Consider the following 21,910-nt stretch of genomic DNA (forward strand, 5'->3'; position numbering starts at 1 on the left):
TTGTTTCAAAGTAAGATTGTTCTCTGTTCATTCACTCCTCTCAGCACCAAGTGGACTGCTAACGCTGTTATGTAATCCTTATAGCCTCCCAGAAGATTTGAATTGCACTTTCAAAATTGATAATTAAAAAAATAAAAGATCAGTAATTCACTTGGGATATAATATGATACAATACTTAGCAAAGTGTGATGATATTAGGCTTTATTGATTTCCCCCCAACCCTTCTTGAAGCACTGTCTGTCTCCCCCCTTCCTTTTACAGTCAGTGCCTGAGATATATTTCTTCCATTAAGTATCTTAGTTGAGAGTTTAGCATAGTTTGATACTTCTGTCTTGAATTAAGGACAGGGTTGATTCAATTTCACATGTGTTTGAATGACAACACAAACAGTTTATCATGAAATTATATACTTATTTGGTAGCCAACAACTACCGCTTCTAGGGTGAGGGTTAACTCAAACCACAACCTTACTAGTGAATTTCATCACGAACACTCTTCCAGCAAAAACATCACTACCTGTCAAACCTCACCTCTCGGCCTTTATGTGGCTGCATGTGTGTACTAAGTGCATACTTAATGATCTCTACATTTGTTTTTCCACATTTGTAAGCATCTGCTTATATGTGCATGTCTAAACATGTGTGCTTGGGGATGCCCCTCTGTTTGGGTGCATGTTTGAATCCGCAGCAAAGCTGGGATGGTCTTACAGGCTCTGTTTATCCTTATCATGGTGTATAAATGTTTAAAGAGAGTTCTGCAGTTTACACACTTCCCTCATACCCTGCCATGACAGCTATCCCTCCCCAGAGAGAGGGTGGCAAAGTGTTTACACAGCATAAACACAGTTTTTCACCTTGAAACAAATGCACACACACGCACACACACAGTTTATCTCCCTTTCATTGTCATTCCCACACACAACCAAAATATTCATCAAGCTAATTAACATTGGTTCTCTTTTACAGTCAGGTCGCTGTGACTGCAATGAGTTTCACATGGTCCATCAGATCCATACATTACAATAACATTCTCCACAGACCCTTGAATGGACCTTCACTTTGAATCCAACAAAGTCTAGGCTACTTTTAACACAAATTCAGTGATCAACACATGTAAAATCACATCACAGTGATTGTGTAACGGGTTTCATTGCTTCGTTCTGAGATCTTGGCAGCACGAGCCCGTTTTGTCCGCTATCATCATGCACTTCATCTCCCCTTATTAATTATTGGTGCGGTCGCGAGCTTTAATGCTGTGTCCGGCAGGATGGGGGGCTTTAATGCATTTTCCGGGTTTCTAACAAATAATTCAATCGAGTAGAGAACGCGTGACGCCTGGCGAATGGAGAGAGTCAGTGCAGAGTGAGAGAGAGAGAGAGAGAGAGAGAGAGAGAGAGAGAGAGAGAGGCATCTACTCCTCCAAAAACAGAAAATGCGCAAGAGCGGCTCCTCCTGAAACGTGCTCGTATCCTGCTATGCCCCAAATAGAGCTCGTTTAAGGCGCAAGGCAAGACAAGCTGCCGCAGCTGCGCTCTAGGCTTCGCTGAGTGTGTTGTATAGGTCCCTGCGCCGCCCGCGAGGACACGCGGAGCCCCCGCTAGCAGCCGCCGTGTTCGCGTTGACCAGCACGAGCTCACCGCGCCGGAGGCGATGGGATCTGACCGGCATACTGATACGGCTCGCGACCTCAGGACCGAGCAGCGCGTCTAAATCGCCAGCACCACTCTAGCTCTCTCTCACTATCACGCTTTCTCCCTCTCTTCCTCCTCACGCTCTTTGTTCATCTCTCCTCCGCCTCTATCCTCCCACCTACTCCGCATTTGAAAAGGGTGAAAATAAACCAGATTTTTTTCCGCGTTTTTGCGTGAATAGCGTTTTGATGTTGGTGACAGAGCCGCGCATGCGTGGCTGTGTTGTCGGAATTGCGGGGCTGCTTCAGACTAAGTTTATTTCTCTAATCTTCATCTCTGTGCTCGGAGTGAGTGATGTGGACGACTCGAGACCGTTGGCGCACGGGGATTCTCTCTCTCCCGGTGCTAGTCACCATGGTTCTGGGCGCGCAGAGGTGAGCAGCGTGTATGATATATCGGCTTGTATGATGCATGGATGTGTGTGTCTGATGGATGACAAGTGTTTTAGTGATGCGAAAACTCGCCTGTCTGGCTGCGCTATGCCCAATGTCTCAATTCCCTGCTCCTTGCGCCTCTTTTCCCAGCCCGAGCGAACCTAGCAACATGTCATACGTCAAAGTCACCGTGGATAAACTGCTGAAAGGCTACGACATACGACTGAGGCCAGACTTTGGAGGTAATTAGCCTATATGGGTGAAAACGATTATTATTGCCTGTAAATGTGGGCCTGTAGGCGTGTGTGGCGAGAGCTACGACTGTCAACACAACCAATTTGACAGATCGACTAACATTCACATTTGGGTTTCAATTTTATTTCTTCGATTTTTAAAGGTCCCCCTGTTGACGTCGTCATGAGCATTGACATCTCCAGCATTGATATGGTATCAGAAGTGAACATGGTGAGTACGCTGTGTGTTTGTGTGGCTGCGCACATAATTGGCTGATGCTTACAAGCTCACAAGTCACAACTATTAGCCATGTACGGTGATAATGTCCCTTGATGATGCTATGTGTGTGTGTGCCTGTGTGTCTGTGTATATCTGGAAGTGCATGTGCCTGCCTGCGTTTACGGCTGCACGTGTCTTTGAAGCAGTAGTGTGAGGGTGGAATGATAATTTTTTGAGGTATGTTCACGGGAGAAACCCAGGTGGGGGGGGGGGAGTCTGTAGAGGAGAGAAAGAGAGGGGGGGAGAGAGAGAGAGACAGAGAGAGAGGTAGAGTGTGGGAGAGAGAGAGAGAGAAATGAGGAGTGAGTGAGAGTGTGTGTGAGTGAGGAAGAGACCGATGCGTCTCGTTAGTAATTCAGCCCATCTGAGCGGTGGCGATGGATCTGCAATGTGTCAGAATGGTAAGCATCTTCCTCCTCACAGCGTCAAGAGCCATCTCACCACATAATTGAGCGGAGATAGAAGGAGAAGGATGGAAATGCTGCAATCAAGGAGGATAGGAAGGGAAGACAAAATGGGGGAAGAGAAAGTTGTGAGGAAGAATGCATGAACATGAGAGACAGAATGAACAGAAGAAGTAAAAGGGGAGCAAGTCAGAAGAGAGAGAAAGAGAGGGGGGGTGGAGAGAGAGAGAGAGAGGAGCACGTTGGTTGTGAACATGGGCTATGCTGTCTGTGGACATCTCTGAAACAAACCCCCTAAACACACAAAACACACACACACACACACACACACACACACACACATACACACAGGAAGGCAGCAGTAGTGTATGTGTGTGTGAGTGTGTGTTGGACAAAGGGGTGAGCGATGGTGAGGGTTGTGGTGATGTTCTTCAGCATGTTTACTGTTTTGACTTCAGAGCTGGAATTACATAACTCAGACTATGACTCAACTAGCGAGGGGGGGCACCCAAAAGAAGCTATACCAGGGGGCACACACACACACACACACACACACACACATGCATGCATGCGCGCACGCGCACACACACACACACACACACACACACACACACACACACACACGCATGCATGCGCGCACGCGCACACACACACACACACACACACACACACACACACACACACACACACACGCGCATGCATGCGCGCGCGCGCGCACACACACACACACACACACACACACACACACACACAGAATGAGAGACAAATATAACATGATTATATGCACGCATACACACAGCACATGTGTTAACAATATTTTGCATGTCTCTGCACACTGGTACAATCTACACTATTAGACAGGTAGACTGGATCACAAAGAGATGTGTATGTACACACACACAAAAATGTGCACATAAGCTTGCAGGAATGAGTTAGAGGACAAATCACCTTCCTTCACTAAAACAATGCAGGTTTATCTTTGTTTGTGTGTGTGTGTGTGTGCGTGTGTGCGTGTGTGTGTGTGTGTGTGTGTGTGTGTGTGTGTGTGTGTGTGTGTGTGTGTGTGTGTGTGTTGTGGGCATGTGTAAATGTGCCTTTGTACAAAGCTATTTTTACTTATGGTCAAACAGCCAGACAGTGAATAATAATACCCTGCATCCTGATTGGTCCTAGTTCACCAACTCCACCAATCAGGATTTTCAACACATCTCTATGAAGGGTGAGGGAATTTTGGAAGCCATGTTTTATCTGCAGACTGTTCTCTTTAAAAAAAGCCCATCATCATCTTCATATATGTTATACCCTTTCATTGAGTAATAGTACTGTGTTTTTATTACAGCATAGTACAATGGCAAAATGGGCTTGATGCAAAAAGTCAGTACATAAAATGCATGTGACCGCTGAGAATTTTTACTTCATACAATTTTACTTCCAAAAAGCAAAATTCAACCTTAACTGTTCCTAATCATTGAACTCTTAGTTAATTCCTACTACCTTTAGCCGTCCTCACTTTAGAGGGTACATACTACTTGCCCGTCCTCACTTTAGAGGGTACATATTACTGGCCCGTCCTCACTTTAGAGGGTACATACTACTGGCCCGTCCTCACTTTAGAGGGTACATACTGGGCCTGTCCTCACTTTACAGGGTACATACTACTGGTCCGTCCTCACTTTAGAGGATACATACTACTGGGCCGTCCTCACTTTAGAGGGTACCTACTGGGCCTGTCCCCACTTTAGAGGGTACATACTGGTCCGTCCTCACTTTAGAGGGTACATACTGGTCCGTCCTCACTTTAGAGGGTACATACTGGCCCGTCCTCACTTAGGATACATACTACTGGGCCTGTCCCCACTTTAGAGGGTACATACTGGTCCGTCCTCACTTTAGAGGGTACATACTGGTCCGTCCTCACTTTAGAGGGTACATACTGGTCCGTCCTCACTTTAGAGGGAACATACTGGTCCGTCCTCACTTAGGATACATACTACTGGGCCGTCTTCACTTTAGAGGGTACATACTGGTCCGTGATTCTAAATCAGAGGTGAAAGAGCCAGTTGTTTGGACTCCTTAGTTCCTCCTCCCTGGTCGCAGGTCTGTGGTGAATAACAAGAGATGGTTGACAAAGAGTGAGTAAGTGAAAGTGACTGTATTGTGAATGAGAAGGTTCTCACTGAACTATTAGGTGAAAGGGTGCTGCCATAAATATTTAATGGCTCTTTGGCACATCTCAGCAGGAACAGTTCCTTCTCAGCAGGAAAGGTCCCTCAAACTCCTCTGATAAAACCTTGTCGCTATAGATAGAGTGAAGTTTTCTCTGCCAGGTGTGAAGAACTCAATCATGCCCAAAGTTTATGTACAGAAAAGATTCCTCAAACAACCCCTTTTCACCCCATGAAGAACCATTTCCTTTAGAGGGAATAGCATGTCCTCCATTGTAGCTCCTAGTCTTCCCAACTGTGTCCTGACTAGGTATACGAATGGCCATGAATGCAGGCATGTGCACACCTACACCATTGAAATAACTGACCAGGCAGTTAAAAGGGTGTCCAGTAAACTACGTAGTGAGTAGGTAAATTATTTGTCACCTATAATAAATGATGTTATTATTTTTGGCTGTGCATTACATAGGAGCGACTATTATGCAACATTTGACTGTTTACCTCTACATATTAACTGGCATGTTGTGGATTAAAGCGAGTAGGCAGGTGGAGGTTTCGGGGACTGTGATCTGAGATCGCAGCCAGCTTGCAGTCGAGCTTATCATTGGCCCATCTGAAGGCGTGCAAATGGCGAAGTTATTGGCCAGCACCGCCGAGCGAGCCCTGGAACTGGGACACTAGACTCCTGACGCCAGAGGCTGTGTGGCTTCAGTGCCAGCTTGAGCTGAACTCTACTGAGAAATGGAGACTCTGCTCACACTCAACACACATTTTAAATACGACTTTACTTTAAGGAGCTCCAGCAGCTCAGCTGCATCGGATACGTCGATGATGTCCAAAGCCCAAGTCTTTTGACATTGCATAACCCTAATGCTGAATAATCTGGCTTTGGTCATCTGATAATCCCGCCTTCTTTGTTTTGTTTTTGCGACTTTTCTCTCCTTTTTCACCGTTCTTTTCCGTGCCGTTTGCCTCGCGGTGAAGGTGGCTCAGGTGACTGTGAGTGATGCGGCGCGGTGCCTGGCCCGAGCTTTCGAGCGGCACAGATGGCGCGCGCGCTTCCCCCGCTGAGGTGAGTGATGGGGGCCAGCCGGCCGCTCCGAGATGGCAGCCGGGGCCCGGGGAGCACAGGGGAGACTGACCCCGCCGCTCAGACGAATATGAGTGGATTCCGCATGCATGCACACACACACACGCGTGCACGCGCACACATACAAACACATGCGTGTGTATAAGCAAACAGGATGCACTGTCAAAATACAAGCCACATACGCACACACACACACATTCGTTCAAATGCTTCTAGTCCCATATGAATTGCCTACAAGGAGACATGTAGCACACGAAACGCGTGTCTTAAAGCACAGCATTCGCACGGTTGTGTCCAGGAGGGTAGGTTTGCCGTTTATGTTATCATCATGCCGTCACATTGATTCTTGCTAGGTGGGGTTGTCTCCCTTTGGGTATAATCTGTGTGACAGAACTGAGCAAGTCCCTACAGCGGAAACAGCTGTGTTACTAAAGACTATGCTCTTTTATTAAGCTGTTCTTTCCACTGTCACAAAAGTTGACAAACATGATGGCTCCCCGGTAATACAGATTGATGAGAGGTGACTCCTCCGACCAGGGGAGAGAGAGAGGGCGAGACACGGTTGATGCATGACTCCAAGATGGATACAAGTTTGTTAAAGAGAGAGAGAGTCTAACGATAAAGGATAAAAGGGAAATAAAGACACATGGAAAAGGAAGAGGTTGGGGTCAGCTGGCAAGATAGTGAGAGACAGAGAGAGAGAGAGAGAGAGAGAGGGATGGATAAAGGAAGAGGGGAATGGAAAGAGACAGATGGTGAGCCACAGGCCTGGGCGCGAGCTCCAGGACGCAGGAGCAGTTGTTCCACCCCACCTGGGATCTGAGGGAGCGCATCTCCCCTGAACACCCCCTCGCCTCTTCCCTTGCATCCTCCTCCTCCTCCTCCTCCTCCTCTTCCTCCTCCTCCTCTTCTGAGCCCAGTTTCCTGAATCCATTTATCAGACTCGGTGAAGGCTCGAGCCCTGTCTGAAACAGCACTAAAACTAAAGGTCTCTCTCTCATTGCTCCAAGGTGCATCCATCTGGATGTGATTCCCCTTTCTGTCAGCTTCACCCCATCACAGTCTTTTGGACTGCGCTCTTTGGACATTCCTACCATGTCTCTGTCAGGGTTTTGTGTGTGTGTGTGTGTGTGTGTGTTGGGGGGGGGGGGGCAGTAGGGAGATACAAATATTTCCTCTGGTGCTCACTTGTTCTTCTTCTCAGATACCCCGCCAAGAAAGGCTCTGCATCTTTCCACCTATTAACTGCCTGTTTCGTCAGAGTCCATGTCAGAGGACACAATAATTCGGCTAATTTTAGCCATGGCTTCCCCATTAAAAAATGCCGGAGCACTGAAGCGATGGCAGAGGGGTTAACCAACCATCTAATCTCATCTAAGCATGCAGCCAATCACGTGCTTCGATGCCCAGTCAGGGATGGCAGCGATGGAACGGCCCAGGCTTGAACTCGCAGCTATATGGCATCAAGTTCGCTGTTTTGAGTCATCGTGCCCCCGAGAGGTAGAGCGCGTCCCTTAGGGTCCCGGTTCCACTCCCATCTGTGCCCAGCTTCTCTGTGTGACTCTTTTTTTCCCACCCCTGCTAGACTTGGCACCCTTCAGAATGGAGACGGCTCTGGGCTCCAATGCGGAAGAGACAGCAGGGTACCTGAGCATTGATCTTTGGCTGAGGATGCTGATGGATTTGAGTGAACTAATGTGATGGATTTGAGTGGGATGATAATAGTGATGACAGCGAAGCTGTGTAAACCACCTTTAAATAGCTTGAAATAGATTGTTATATCCTATTGTGTCATATATCCAATATACTGTAGCTGCCCTGACATTCGTTCATTTTGTATCTCTTCCTTTAGTACCATAAAAAATATTTTGATATTTCTTGGTTTGTCGGTACTAAAGGGATATTGAAAGAGAAAGAGTTGGGTTCTGATAAATTGTTTGTTTTTCATGCAAAAATATAACTACGTAAATTACAGCAATATTGTTTTCTGTGTATATATATTGAACAACAGTAGGAAGATTTGCGCTTTCAGATTGATGGAGTTCAGTTAAATTTGATCAACCGAATGACAATCAGTTCTGTGGCTTACGTAAGAAAGCATAAAAATCAGAAAACTGTAAATCTTTAATAGGATATTTGCCCTTGTGGGTATGTGCATTTTTAGGCTTTCACACGTTGCTTGAAGAAGGGCAACTGTTACATAATCACCCCTGTTGAAGATTTAATGGTATTATTTGTGAAGAGGTGACAAACATGTGACATGTCAAATTGGTGCATGACACTTCCAAAAAAAGAAAAGAAAATGTAGGACTGTTTCAGGCCACAGCTGGCGGGTGTTTGTGTATGCGTATGTGTTTGTGTTTGTGTGTATGTGTGTGTGTGTGTGTTTGGGAGGGGGGGATTGTGGGGTCACATCTGCATTTTAGAGGAAGAACTCCAAAAAAACAATCATCTGTATGTACACCAAAATCAGTGTTTACAAATGCATACACACTCACACACAAACCCACCCTCCCATATTCATCTACACATGCGCGCAGGCACACACACACACACACACACACACACACACACACACACACACACACACACACACACACACAGAAAAAAACTGTTTAGCATCCTAATTCCTACCGCACTGCCAGTGGTAATGGTAATGCCAACACACCTTATTTAACCTCATGCATGAGTAGCACAAAATATGACTTACAGCTCACCTTTCATTACACACACACACACACACACACACACACACACACACACACACACACACACACACACACACATACACACACACAAACACGCACATGTACACACACACACACACACACACACATTTTGAGCCTCTTTGTTCATGTTTTTCAGACTGTAATTGGTCTTACTAATACAAATCATTTATATTTAATGTCAAAATAAAATGTACAGAACATACATACAGCATACAGAACAGCATACAAACAGACAACAAGTGTTCCAACTTCCTCTGAAAGCTTTTTATAGTTTCTATGGCTTTGTTGCCTCTGAAAATGGCACGTGTGTATTTATAGGTCTAAATAGTGTGTGTGTGCACAGGAAACTGAATGTGTGTGTGTGTGTGCATGCTTGAGTGAGCGTGAGTGGGTAGTGTGGAGTTGCGGCCGGCGACGGGGGCACTCCTAGCTCTGCATTTTGGCGCCGGCTCAGGTGGGAGAATTTATGCCACAGGTGAACTTCTGTTCTGACAAGGTGTCACATTGCCTGTGCAAGAGTGGCATTTATTGAATTATGGATAGTCGGCTGAAACAAAGAGGCTTTCTGTGGCAAGTGGGCATGCATTAGTGATGCGCATGCCAAAGCCATGGCCTGAGGGGGGGTGGTTGTGGTGGTGTGTGTGTGTGTGTGTGTGTGTGTGTGTGTGTGTGTGTGGGGGGGGGTGGTGGTGGGGGAAGAAAGGAGAGAAATGGAGTGGGAGAGAAAAGAAGAGAGAGATGAAGAGATGAAAAGATAGATGCAGAGAGAGAGAGGGAGAGTGGAGCTGGCCGAACTGAAGGCCTGCATTGCTCCAGGACTAAATTCTTCATTAGCCTTGCATTTCAGCTGGTGTAGAGAAACACTGGGTGGTGGCTGGGGTGTGTGTGTATGTGGAGCGGTAGAGCAAGGTATGTGTGCACATGTGCATGTATGTGTATATGTGTGCATGTACAAATGTGTGTGCATTAGGAAGGAGAATGAGATTGACAGATGGAGTAAAAAAGAAGAGCTACTCATGAAAGAGAAGAGAGAGTAAATTGTATGAATATAGGTTGTGTTTGTGTAAGAGAGAGTAGATGGTATGAATATAGGTTGTGTTTGTGTAAGAGAGAGAGTGCCGAAGATGGAGTTTAAGAGCTGCATTAACAACAGCATGTGGGACCTGAAATAGACATATTTTCGGCACAGTGCTGCTGCAGCCTTCAGACCCAGCTGGGGCTCCGGGCGGACTCCTAGGGAAACACTGGCGCCGGAGACGCCATCATCCTCAGTGCCAGTGAGAAGGAGAGAGTGTGTGTGAGTGAAAGAGATAATATCAGTGTGTGCACATGGCCTATGTATGTTTGGGGGGCTGAGGGATAGAGAGGAAGAGAGAGAGAGAGAGAGGGAGAGAGATGGAGGGAGGGAGGGAGGGAGGGAGGGACAGAGCGAGGCCTTTTAAAATGCAGAAGATCAGCCTGGGCCGAGACATGATTATTTGAGGAAATGCAGCAAGAAGGGGGATAAAAAAAGATGAGAGGAAAAGAGAGAGAGATAGAGAGAGAGAGAGAGAGAGAGAGAGAGAGAGAGAGAGAGAGAGAAAAGAGAGGAATGGGCTCTGGGACATGCAGCTAGTTACAGCCTGGGCCTGAATGCAGATTCCTCTCATCTCATCTGATCACATCTCATGATGAGCAGATTGATCTGGAGTGTGGATTAGCTGGTCTTAAGCACTCCGTCGACGCTTGATGTTAATGTTTAACACAGTGCAACCTTATAAGTAGCGGAAGTATAAACAGCACAGGGGAAAAAGCAGATATTAGCATATTTATGAGACGGGGATGTAAATGGAAAATTATGTCTTAGAGATGTTTTTATTTTTTTCTTGCGTGTTTTTAAGTGATCAAATGACCTTTTCTTGCATATCCTCCAATGAGGCTGAGTTGACCTGGCCCAAGACTGGGCTGCTGTGAGAGCAGTTTTTAGAGCAGTGACACGATCATGTTCTTACTTTTGGCTGGTCTCAGGTCTGTTTCAGCTAAGGCCCGACCAATATAGGATTACCTAGTTATGAGGTACACTATGCAAGATTTTCACCTTCATATAACCTTTACAAAGCCAATGTGATGGTAAACAAACTTGTAATAAGGGAATCGTTCACCTAGCATGGCCATACAGCATAGCCGTAGCGAGTCGCTAACAACAGAACCAGCCATGCAACTTCAAGAATAGTCAACCCGAAGACATCTTGCTAGAATCGTGAAACATTACCTTGTCAGTAGATATAGCTCTTTGGAGATAGTTTTTGCCTGTTGTTAATCCTTCGTCTCCACAGCAAAAGCATTTTCATTGTGTAGAGGGGGAACAAGCCACGAGAAGTAGGCTATTTACAACAGCAGAGTAAAATAGAAATACTTCGCAACTCTAGGGAGAGCTCTACAGTTGCCAAAACTGTAGTTACCTGAAACTGCATATACCTTTAGAAATCTGATAATGATCAACTTATATTCATTTTAACTGAAACACTCACACAGTAAGTTTAACTGACACATCACAGTAAGATTGGTCATTTAGCTTAGAGGTTGAACATTTAACAATAAGAGATATGATAGAGATACGATGATTACCAGATAACTGTTTAAACAACAATTTTGTTGATAGATTGGCAATAGGCTTATATTGACCAATAATATCAGCATGTGAATTTATCGGTTGGACTCTGATTTCAGCTCACACATAGTGATAGTGTCTGTTGATCACTTTAGAAGGCCTCCCAGTGAAAGACTATCAGTGCATGTCCCAATGTGTGTCATCTGTGTGTGTGTGTGTGTGTGTGTGTGTGTGTGTGTGTGTGTGTGTGTGTGTGTGTGTGTGTGTGTGTGTGTGTGTGGTTGTGTGTGTATGTACGTGTGTGTATGTGTGTGTGTGTGTCATCAGTGGTGATGATAGCAGCAGCCTGTCTGTGTGTGTGTGTGTGCGTGTGTGTGATTGTCACCTTGGAGAGTGTGACAGGGGTGTGCTTGTATGGTGTATATGGATGTCTGTGTGTGTGTGTGTGTGTGTGTGTGTGTGTGTGTGTGTGTGTGTGTGTGTGTGTGTTCACTGCTCTGCTCTGCAGTCTGGAAAAGGGGGACGCCAGGCATAGAATCTGCTGTAGGCTGTGAATGAATAAAATACCTAAAAATGTCATGTCTGATGTCTGAGGGAAGGAGAGGAAGGGAGAGGAAAAGAGGAGAGAAGAGGAGGAGAGAGAGGAGGAGGCAGAGGAGGAGAGGTAACAGACAGAGGGGCAAGGAAGAGGAGTTTAGGAGAGGAAAAGAGAGAAGAGAGGAAGAAGGAGAGGAAATTAGAGAGAAGAGAAAGAGGGGGATGAGAAGCAGATGACAAAGAGAGGAGAAGAGAATAAATGGTGTGAGGGGATGGGAGAGGAGAGGAGAGGATAAGGATGCACAAGGGAAGGGAGTGGCAAGGAGAAATGAAGAGACAGGAGGGGAAAGGAGGACAGGCGAAAATAGAGGATAAACCTGAGGAGCGGAAGAGAGAAAGAAAGGAGGGAGGGAAGGAGGAGTGATAGAGGAGGAGGAAAGGCAGGAAAGACGACGCTGGGAGGAGAGGAAGCATGTTATTTCAATCTGTCATTGTGAGGGCTGTCAGTGGTGCTGGGAGATTTTGGGCACACCGTGACCCTGCACTCTCAGACAGACAGATAGACAGGCACACACACACACACACACACACACACACACATACACATATATGCATACATATACACAGAGGCACATGTGACATGTGTGCAGGTGCGCGTAGACACATACACACACACACACACACACACACACACAAACACACACACTGGAATCTGCGGTTTATAACAACTTGTTTTGTGTGTTTTCTAGTGGATGAGGGCATCTGCTAGACTAGGTCCAGCATGTGCAATGTGATGTGTAAATTTTTGAGCCTCGAATATTGACAGTTCCATTTTGGGTAGATGCCAAGCATCTGAACTTCAGCTGTGCACGGACAGAAAATGACGGCATCAACCTTTATCTTGGGAGGGAGAGGATGGAGGACATGAAAAAACAAACAAAACGATTTTCTTTGTGTGTCTGCCTTTGTGTGTGTGTGTATGTGTGTGTGTGTGTGTGTGTGTGTCTGTGTCTGTGTGTGTGTGTGTGTGTGTGTGTGTGTGTGTGTGTGTGTGTGTGTGTGTGTGTGCGTGTGCGTGTGTCTGTGTGTGTGTGTGTGTTTGTGTGTGTGTGTAGAAGTAAAAATAAAAACTCAACATTTTCTGATTTTATTGATAACGATGGTTGCATCCTTAACATTTGTTTGTTCAAGTCTCATATACAGTAATTTCCTGTGTATTAGCCACATTGTGTATAAGCCGCAGGACAGTGATTTAGCCTATGCAAGTTAAAAAAACAAAACCATATTAATACCATATTAACTGCCACCGTGTATTAACCTCATAGCTGAAGAAATTTAGCAAAAAAAATAGTTGGGAAATTACAGTACTATCTTATTCTTGCTAGTAGGTTATAAATTGTTTCTTATTACTGATAAAAGTAGTTCTTATTACTGAATAGTAGTATTGGTATTAAACATAGTTAAAAAACACAGGTCTTATTTATTTACTTCAAACCGAAGCATTCAAGTAAAATAAACACTTCACCACCAGTATTGTTCACACTAAGAACTATAACAATAAAGATAAAAAAAAGTAAAGTTTTCTTGTCGCAGACCAGCCATAGTTTAAGAAACACAACTCTGTAAAGTCAGCTCTGACATTGTTAAAACTACAATTAAGATATTATCATAGACGATAGTCTACATATCGTACACACTTAGTGTGTTTGTGTGTGTTTGTATGTGTACATTATGGTATTGAATCCATTATGTGCCATGTATCCGATATTCCTGCTTTCCTAGCTGATCCCACTCTGGCATATCTGGAATGCATTGGGAATGGCTGCTGGTCAGAAGTGGGTGGGTTTGACTCCTCAGAGGCCTTTTTTCTCTCTCTTCTCTGTTCCCACTCATCATCCTCTCTCAAAGGCCTGGCCAGGATGAATTAAGCCCCTCGCTAGAGACCAAGGTCACTGTCAGAATGGATGGATGTGGGTGGGTGGTGCGGGGGGGGGCTCGCCAGAGGAACACAGAGAGCGTGAGGAAGAGTGAATGGAAACAGAAGAAAGACAACTGCCTCGCTGTCAGTAGATCTGTAAATCAAAATGCTGCAAAATACCCTTCCGGTCTGATCATATGTTAGGGCAGACACATTTTTTCCCACTCCCTTTATTTTTGGTGGTTTTGTATTTTTAAGGATATGGCATTACCTACATATTTCTATTGGCCATTACCTTGTATTCAAGCTAATGAAATGGCTGTTCTCAGAAACTACGTGCATGTGACTAAAAGATCATGTGCATCTTAAGTGGGAGAATAATGGCCAGTGTCTTCACTCAATTGCTTACTCAAACAAGAAACAATAATTAGAAACCAAAATCACTGAACTGTGTTCAATCGCCAGGCCAAAGTTTTGGCTGCAATATGGACCCCGCTTTTACTGAATAAGAAGTCCACTTATTCATACTTTTAGACTTCATGCTATATTTACTATGTATTAGTGTAATCACTTCTCTTCAATAATCTCACAGATAATTTAGAAAATATTACATATGAACTCAGATTATCCAACATGATAGTCACACTTGTCTGATAATCCTACATCACTATCACTTATTTATTTATTTAAAAAAAAAAAAAACTCAAGTAATCCAATATTTGTCTCACTACTATCCCTCTCTAAAAATAATCTACTACATACTGTTTATGTAGAGTTGTATTTGACACTAAAATGGGTAATCATAATCCCAAATGCATAATCCATAATCCCAGATGTCTCGCAGGAAAATCCAGCATGACACAACATGCTGTTAATCCCCCATCACATAATCCAATATCTATCTCTTCCCATTCCCTTCAAATCAGCAGCCGGTTGCCAACACATGCTTTCGAGATCAAACAGTCCCAGGTTATTGTATTTGAGGCTACTACAGTTTGAATTTTTTTTCTGTTATCTTTCCGTTCACCTATTAATCAAGTATTTTTTGTTAAATATATCACTCCCAAGAAGGATTCCATGTTGCGAGTGCATTCATGTATTTTTGTCATGTAAATATTTCATGTTTTTAGAGTATATAGTGATTGCACTCTCTCTTTCTCTTTCTCTCTCCCTCTCTCTATTTCTCTCTCTCTCTCACTCTCTCTCTCTCTCTCTCTCTCTCTCTCTCTCTCTCTCTGCCCCTGGTGCATTTTCTAAGATTGGTAATTTTTCCCGCAGTAATATTTAGAGGGCTTGAGAGCTTGCAAGAGCGACGTATCTTTAAGAGGTGAGGAGTTACGTCTGTCTGTTGAGAGATGCATAAAGCCTGCTCGTGATCGGAGCAGTGTGTGGAGTGCTGCTGGTTTAAAATGGAGTGGGTGGTGTTGCCCTCCACACAATATGCGTCTTTTCACTTTCCCCCCTTCTCTCTCTCTCTCTCTCTCTCTCTCTCTCTCTCTCCATCCTTTCTTTTCATCTCCATCTCGTCCTGCTGTCACTACCCCTCTAAGTGCTTCTGTATTAGATACATACCATCTCTCCCTCTCTCCTTTCCTCTTTCTCTCACTCCCTCCTTCTCTCACTCACTCTCTCTTTCTCTCTCTTTCTCTTACCCTTTCTGGGATGAATAAGAGTGTTCTTTATGGTGCGTTGGGGAGAAATGAGGTCATGGGAGAATGCATTGCAGTGTAGAGGGAGGAGTGAGTGTGTGTGTGTATGTGTGTGTGTATGTGTGTGTGTGTATGTGTGTGTTCGCGAGTGTGTGTGTGTGTGTTCGCGTGTGTGTGTGCGATAGGGAGAATGGGAGCAAGCACAGGAAAGGGATAGCGAGCGAGAGGAATATGGCGGCAGTGCCACACTGCACTGACTGCTCAGAAGAAGTTGAGCTGCTGGAGTGATGATTTTTAAACGGTCGTCAGGGGCAACAGCAGGTGCTAATAATAGACTGTTAAGGGAGGCGTTTGTCCTGAGCAAACCTGAGACCCTCCCTCTCTCTCTCTCTCTCTCTCTCTCCCTCTCTCTCTCTCTCTCTCTCTCTCTCTCTGTCTCTCTGTCTCTCTTTTTTTCTCTCTCTCAGTCTCTCTCTTTCTCTCTCCTCTCCTCTTTATTTATCTCGGCTTCCCTTTCCATCTTCCTCTGTCTCTCACATATGTACTAATTCAGGCACAACCACACACTCAAAAGAGACTCAGCCACACACACACACACACACACACACACACACGCACACACATTCACAGCTCGCAGTCCTGTGAGACTGCACCTCTCCTGCACATTATAGACAGATTAGAGTGGTGGAGTTTTGGAAGTGCTCCAGAAGCTTCTGTCTCCCCCTCTCTCTCTCTCTCTCTCTCTCTCTCTCTCTCTCTCTCTCTCTCTCTCTCTTTCTCTATCTCTCTCTCTTTCTTTCTCTCTCTCTCTCTCTCTCTCTCTCTCTCTCCCTACCTCTTTTTCTGAGCTCTAGGGAAAAAAAAACACCAGCATCACCTCATCTCATCTCACTCAGGGAGAGAAACATACACTCTGCAGACCAGCAGCACTAAAGACATTGCAGAGCACCAGAGACCAAAGAACACAATCAAATTTAAAAAAAGAGAAAACGCTCAAGCAGCAGAATAAAAAAGAAATTATGCAAGACAGGAAAAAAGCGGCACACACACACACACACACACACACACACACACACACACACGCACAACGCACACACACACACACACACACACACACACACACACACACACACACACACACACACACACACACACACACACACACAGGCTGCAGTAGGATACCTGCAGTCATGCAGCAGAGAGATTCACATGTGCTGCCTGCCCGCCATGTGAGCGGAACTGCAGCAGCAGAATCAGGCCTCTCGAAGGAGGAGGAGGAGGAGGAGGAGGAGGATTCAAGGAATCCTGTTTTCCATGTTCTCTGAGCAAAGGAGGCACTTGGGGAGAATGCTTACGTCTCAGCCCGTCACATTTCTCTCGTTTCCATTTTTGTGACGGTCTATTCTTCCTCTCCTTTTTTGGGGGGGTTTTCTTTTCCGGATGTAGATCATCTGAAAGATGGTTCTTAAGGTGGGGTGAATGAGTGTTTTTTTATGTTGGGATTCTTCGGTAGGTGACATGAGGGGAGTTTTTCGTTTAAGAATGAAGTAATAGAATGTGTAAAATGTCCAAAACAGTCAGCTTTTTCAGAAAGTTTATTTCCTCTAGGGTGGGTTCTGAAGTGCTTGCATAAGCATCTTTATAAACTGCAAGCCATGCTGGTTGGTGTGAGAGAGCGAGAGAGAAAGTGTGTGTGTGTGAGTGTGTGTGTGTGAGTGTGTGTGTGTGTGTGTGTGTGTGTGTGTGTGTGTGTGTGTGTGTGTGTGTGTGTGTGCTGTGAACACTGTGAGGAGAATCTCAACTGCAGTGTTGCAGCACAGATTAGCCTGATAGAGCAGGAGAGGAGAGGAGAGCAGCGAACAGTACTGTTAGCCCCCACCTCTCTCTCTCTCTCTCTCTCTCCCTTCATCTTCCTCTCCCTCTCCATCTCGATCTTGCGCTCAGAAGGTTACCAGCAGTCAAGTGTAACATTTGAAGTGTATTCAGAAAAAAATGCCCCATGGGGACTTTTTTGCACAATTCCAGAATGGATGATCCAACTCATCTCCATTCATTTTTTCCCCCTCTTACTTTTTTTTTGTTTTCTCTCTTTTCCCCATCCCACCCCTCTCTGTGTGGTCTGCTGTGGTGTAAGGTCTGCGAGCACCACTAAAGCTGCCGCAGTGCAGTCATTTGAATCGGGCAGACAGGAATACTAAGCAGGGCCGAGAACCGAGCCCTGAGGAACTACGGCCTGACCTCCACGGCATCAGCTAAAATTGGAGCAGAGAGGACGCTGCTCGCAGCAATACTGTTCGAAGGACGACTGTGCAGCACCAGGGGGGTCGTACGTAGAGCAACAATCGCGTTTGATTCAGGGCTCTAAGCCGCACACAGGGAGAGTCAGCGCTCCCGTTCCTGACTGCCCGTGTTTGTTTATTTGTTGCCGTACGAGAAAGGAGATCTCCGGTCAGTCGCGTCTGACCTTAGATATGTAATTGTACTCGCAAAATAAACAGTGACATAAACAGCGTATAAAATGCATATAACCATCATGTTAGCAAATGCAATGAATTCACAAAGTACATCTGTAAAATCTACATCTGATTAAACTAAGGATTCAAGACACCCTCGGCCGGCCACACTTTTCCAAGAAGAAAACCAATTCCTATGACCTTCAAGTGCTCTTCAGCACATCTATGGGCTTTGGTGTGCGCGAGCATGTTTCCATGTGTTTATGCATGCCACGTAGACCGTCTCATCAGTGGCCGTTTGATCATTTTTGACCTCTCTCACTGATGCAGACTAGCAAACTCATGTTGTTTACCACCATGCCAGCGCGCTGTAGAACAGCACAGATGTGGTATCAAAATGGCTTTTTTTACTCGTATTTCGTTTAGTTTTCGTTTAATTTTGTTCACAAAATCCATATATTTTGGTTCCTGTAAGTTATCTGCATTGCACGTGTCCTCATAAGTTTAGCAATAAAAATGCAATATCTATTATCCCACGTCAGATGCTTTCCTACTAGAATGCATTTGACATTGCAGTTCCTTATGATGATTAAATGATAGATGGAACGTCATAAAATGATTGTGTTAATTAAGATAGTTTTACAAATAATATCTTTTCAGTAGATCAAATAGGCATTTGCCAACATTTTTTAAAAGCCTGTGGTCACTTATACCCCCTATCCACGTGCAGCATATAGCATGTGCTAGGTGACCTCAGTGAATATTGTAGTCATTCATATTAATGAGGCTGATTCAAAACCAGTGTAGTGTGCACTATGCTAATATGACCCTTGAAGTGATGGGCATCACGGATGGAACCCTGTTCACATTCCCCCCTGCTGACTTTCAGCTACCACGGCAACAGGACACCCTTTAGGTTGACCAACCCACCTAATTACATACGAGTGTGCCCTCAGGTTTGTGAACAGGACCCACCTAAGGCAGTTTAATCAGTATGTCTGCTCATGAACACTGGTGTCCTCCCTATATTTCGATATTAATCATGCAAATTGTACCCAACACTGAAGTCATGTTTTGCAACATTTGTTGCAGGTATGATATAGGGGGCAGCCGTGGCCTACTGGTTAGCACTTCAGACTTGAAACCGGAGGGTTGCCGGTTCGAACCCCGACCAGTAGGCACGGCTGAAGTGCCCTTGAGCAAGGCACCTAACCCCTCACTGCTCCCCAAGCGCCGCTGTTGTTGCAGGCAGCTCACTGCGCCGGGATTAGTGTGTGCTTCATCTCGCTGTGTGTTCACTGTGTGCTGAGTGTGTTTCACTAATTCACGGATTGGGATAAATGCAGAGACCAAATTTCCCTCACGGGATCAAAAGAGTATATATATTTTACTTTACTATACTTATACTTATATGGTATGGTATGCAGGAGAGGCTAATAAATAAGGAAATTTTATCCAGATCTTTTTCACTCTTAATTGATCCCTCATAGAACCATTCCATATATCTGCAGATTCTCCTTACCAATACCTACATATCGATATGAAAGCCAAAAGGAGCAAAAGGGTCAAATTCTGTGGCCAATTCTCTTATGTAAAAGAAAAAAACGTCAGGTAATGGCTGAGATGTCTTATAGGTGCAAACACTATGCTGCTATGTAACTCTCAACTTACACTTCTGCTTATCTACCAGCTGTTTGTAACTGGGTAGAGGACAGAGATCAACAATTAGGACTAAACCAAGTAAGCAACGAACTGGCCGAGAGTGGCGGTGTTTCGCAGCTGTGGCTTTAGCAAAGGCTCGGGAGTAGGCAGGGGTGGGGGTGGACGAGAGTAATCCGTTACAGGTTTAAAAAGTGGTGGCAGAGAAGTAACTTTTTCTTCTTTAGAAAAGGAGGACACAGGCAGTTTAAATTAGTAGTGTACCAGGACGTGTGGTAGTCTGTATGGGGACTCACAGGTAAGCAAATTTTATTAGGACTGGAGAAAAGTGTGTGTGTCGGCCTTTGTGCGCTTTACCCAAATGTAGGCAGTGTCTACTCCATTAGAACATCTGGATAGAGGGAGTTGGAGAGACGCATTCACAAACTTTGGCTACACAACAATATGTTCACAAGGAGGCTGTCACCACTGTTCTGCATCAGATTTGATTGCCAATGCAACTTTGTCCCGTTAGAAATGGCTTTATGTAAATATTTATTAGGTGTTTTGTGGACTGCGCAGAAAATCTGGAGTGCTGTTAAATAAAGTGCTCTCACCTCAAGGACAAAAGCAAAACATTTGGGCAGTGGCTGGTGACTCATAAGGGCATTGTTATTTTTTTATTTGGCCTCTGCACCGGGTTCAGGAATATGTTGTTGTTTGTGCTAATCTAAACCGAAATCTTACAGAGAGTACCTGAGTGTGACGCTTGAATGCCAAAAAAATGATTCTGGTGGAATGTATAACCTGTACCTGAGGCTGACCGGACCAGTACTTATCTTCTCTCGCCCAGCCGACCCTCCCCAAACTCTGGCTCTTAATGCTTCCTTTAAAAGTCCATAATGCACCTCTCCTCTGCTGGAATTTGCCAGGGTGCTGAATGTGTAATTAGATGCAGCTGCATAATCACATAATGATGGAGTGTGTGAAAGCTGTGGGTGTAATTATTCACTAATGTGCATGTACGTGTGTGCGTGCGTGTGTGTGTGTGTGTGTGTGTGTGTGTGTGTGTGTGTGTGTGTGTGTGTGCATGTGTAATGTCTGATTGTGTGTTTCTGTGTGCGTGCATGTGCGTGTGTGTGTGTGTATGTGTGTGTGTATGGATGTGCATAATTATTCTGTAATGGCTGAGGCTATGTGTGTCTGTGCTTCTGTGTGTCTGTGTCCTGTAAAATACTGTGTATTCACATACACATATAGCAACACACACACACACTCACATACACACACAACTGTCTTCTCACACTTAACCCACGCAAAGTTAAGTCCTGAAGTTAAATGTGTGAAGCGTATTTAAATGACAGGTGTGAGAGAAGAGGGTGGGGGCTTTAGAGTAGGTGAGATGCAATCTCATGAGTGTCAAGCAGCTCTGAGCAAGAAAAGATGTGACAAACCCTCTCCAACTCATCCCCACACTCAGCACAAGAGAGTTAGCAGCATGTTTTAAATGGGTGAGATCCTCATTGACATTGAGGTTTAGAGATCAAAAGGTCTAGGGGCTAGTAATTCATAGCAAGGGACATTTGTGTACGGATCAAGAGCCATCAGCGCAGAGGAGAATTCAAGAATAAGTGTAATTGATAGTCGATAGTTGAAGAATAGGAGCAGACCCAGCGTTGGACCTTGTGGAACATTTGAAATGTGGGAATTGGCATGGAAAACACAACAGTGTGCAGTGGGAGTTCCATTCTGAAAATAATCTGCTTGAATATAATTTATTCTGTACTATTGTCTTGTAATATATTAATAATCTAGGAAAGTAGATATATGTGCTCATGAATTATTATAAAATATTTGTGTAAGGTATAAAGATAAGCCGTGGCCCACTGGTTAGCACTCTGGACTTGTAACCGGAGGGCCCCTGAGCAAGGCACCTAACCCCTTACTGCTCCCCAAGCACCGCCGTTGTAGCAGGCAGCTCACTGCGCTGGGATTAGTGTGTGCTTCACCTCACTGTGTGCTGTTTGTGTTTCACTAATTCACCGATTGGGTTAAATGCAGAGACCAAATCTCCCTCACGGGATCAAAAAAGTATATATACTTATGTACTTATACTTAAGATTGTGTCATGTTGAGATTCTTCATATAAAGCACTGCCAG

The 21,910-nt window shown here is 44.9% G+C and overlaps 1 protein-coding gene across 2 annotated transcripts in view; it reads left to right on the forward strand.

Moving 5' to 3' along the window:
- The first annotated feature begins 1,589 nt into the window (after window positions 1–1,589).
- Window positions 1,590–21,910, forward strand: part of gabrb1 (gamma-aminobutyric acid type A receptor subunit beta1) — a 37,763-nt gene continuing 17,442 nt past the window's right edge. For both annotated transcript variants that reach the window (XM_076299907.1, XM_076299908.1), the window contains exons 1-3: window positions 1,590–2,064; window positions 2,215–2,306; window positions 2,462–2,529. In XM_076299907.1, coding sequence (XP_076156022.1) covers window positions 1,985–2,064; window positions 2,215–2,306; window positions 2,462–2,529 — 240 coding nt within the window. In that variant the 5' untranslated portion in view covers window positions 1,590–1,984. The remainder of the gene's footprint in view (window positions 2,065–2,214; window positions 2,307–2,461; window positions 2,530–21,910) is intronic.

The sequence above is a fragment of the Alosa pseudoharengus genome, unplaced genomic scaffold (assembly GCF_046254945.1).
Source record: "Alosa pseudoharengus isolate Yale_2024_CS ecotype anadromous, Long Island Sound unplaced genomic scaffold, YU_APseudo_1.1 YU_APseudo_1.1_scf_22, whole genome shotgun sequence".
Lineage (NCBI taxonomy): Eukaryota > Metazoa > Chordata > Actinopteri > Clupeiformes > Clupeidae > Alosa > Alosa pseudoharengus.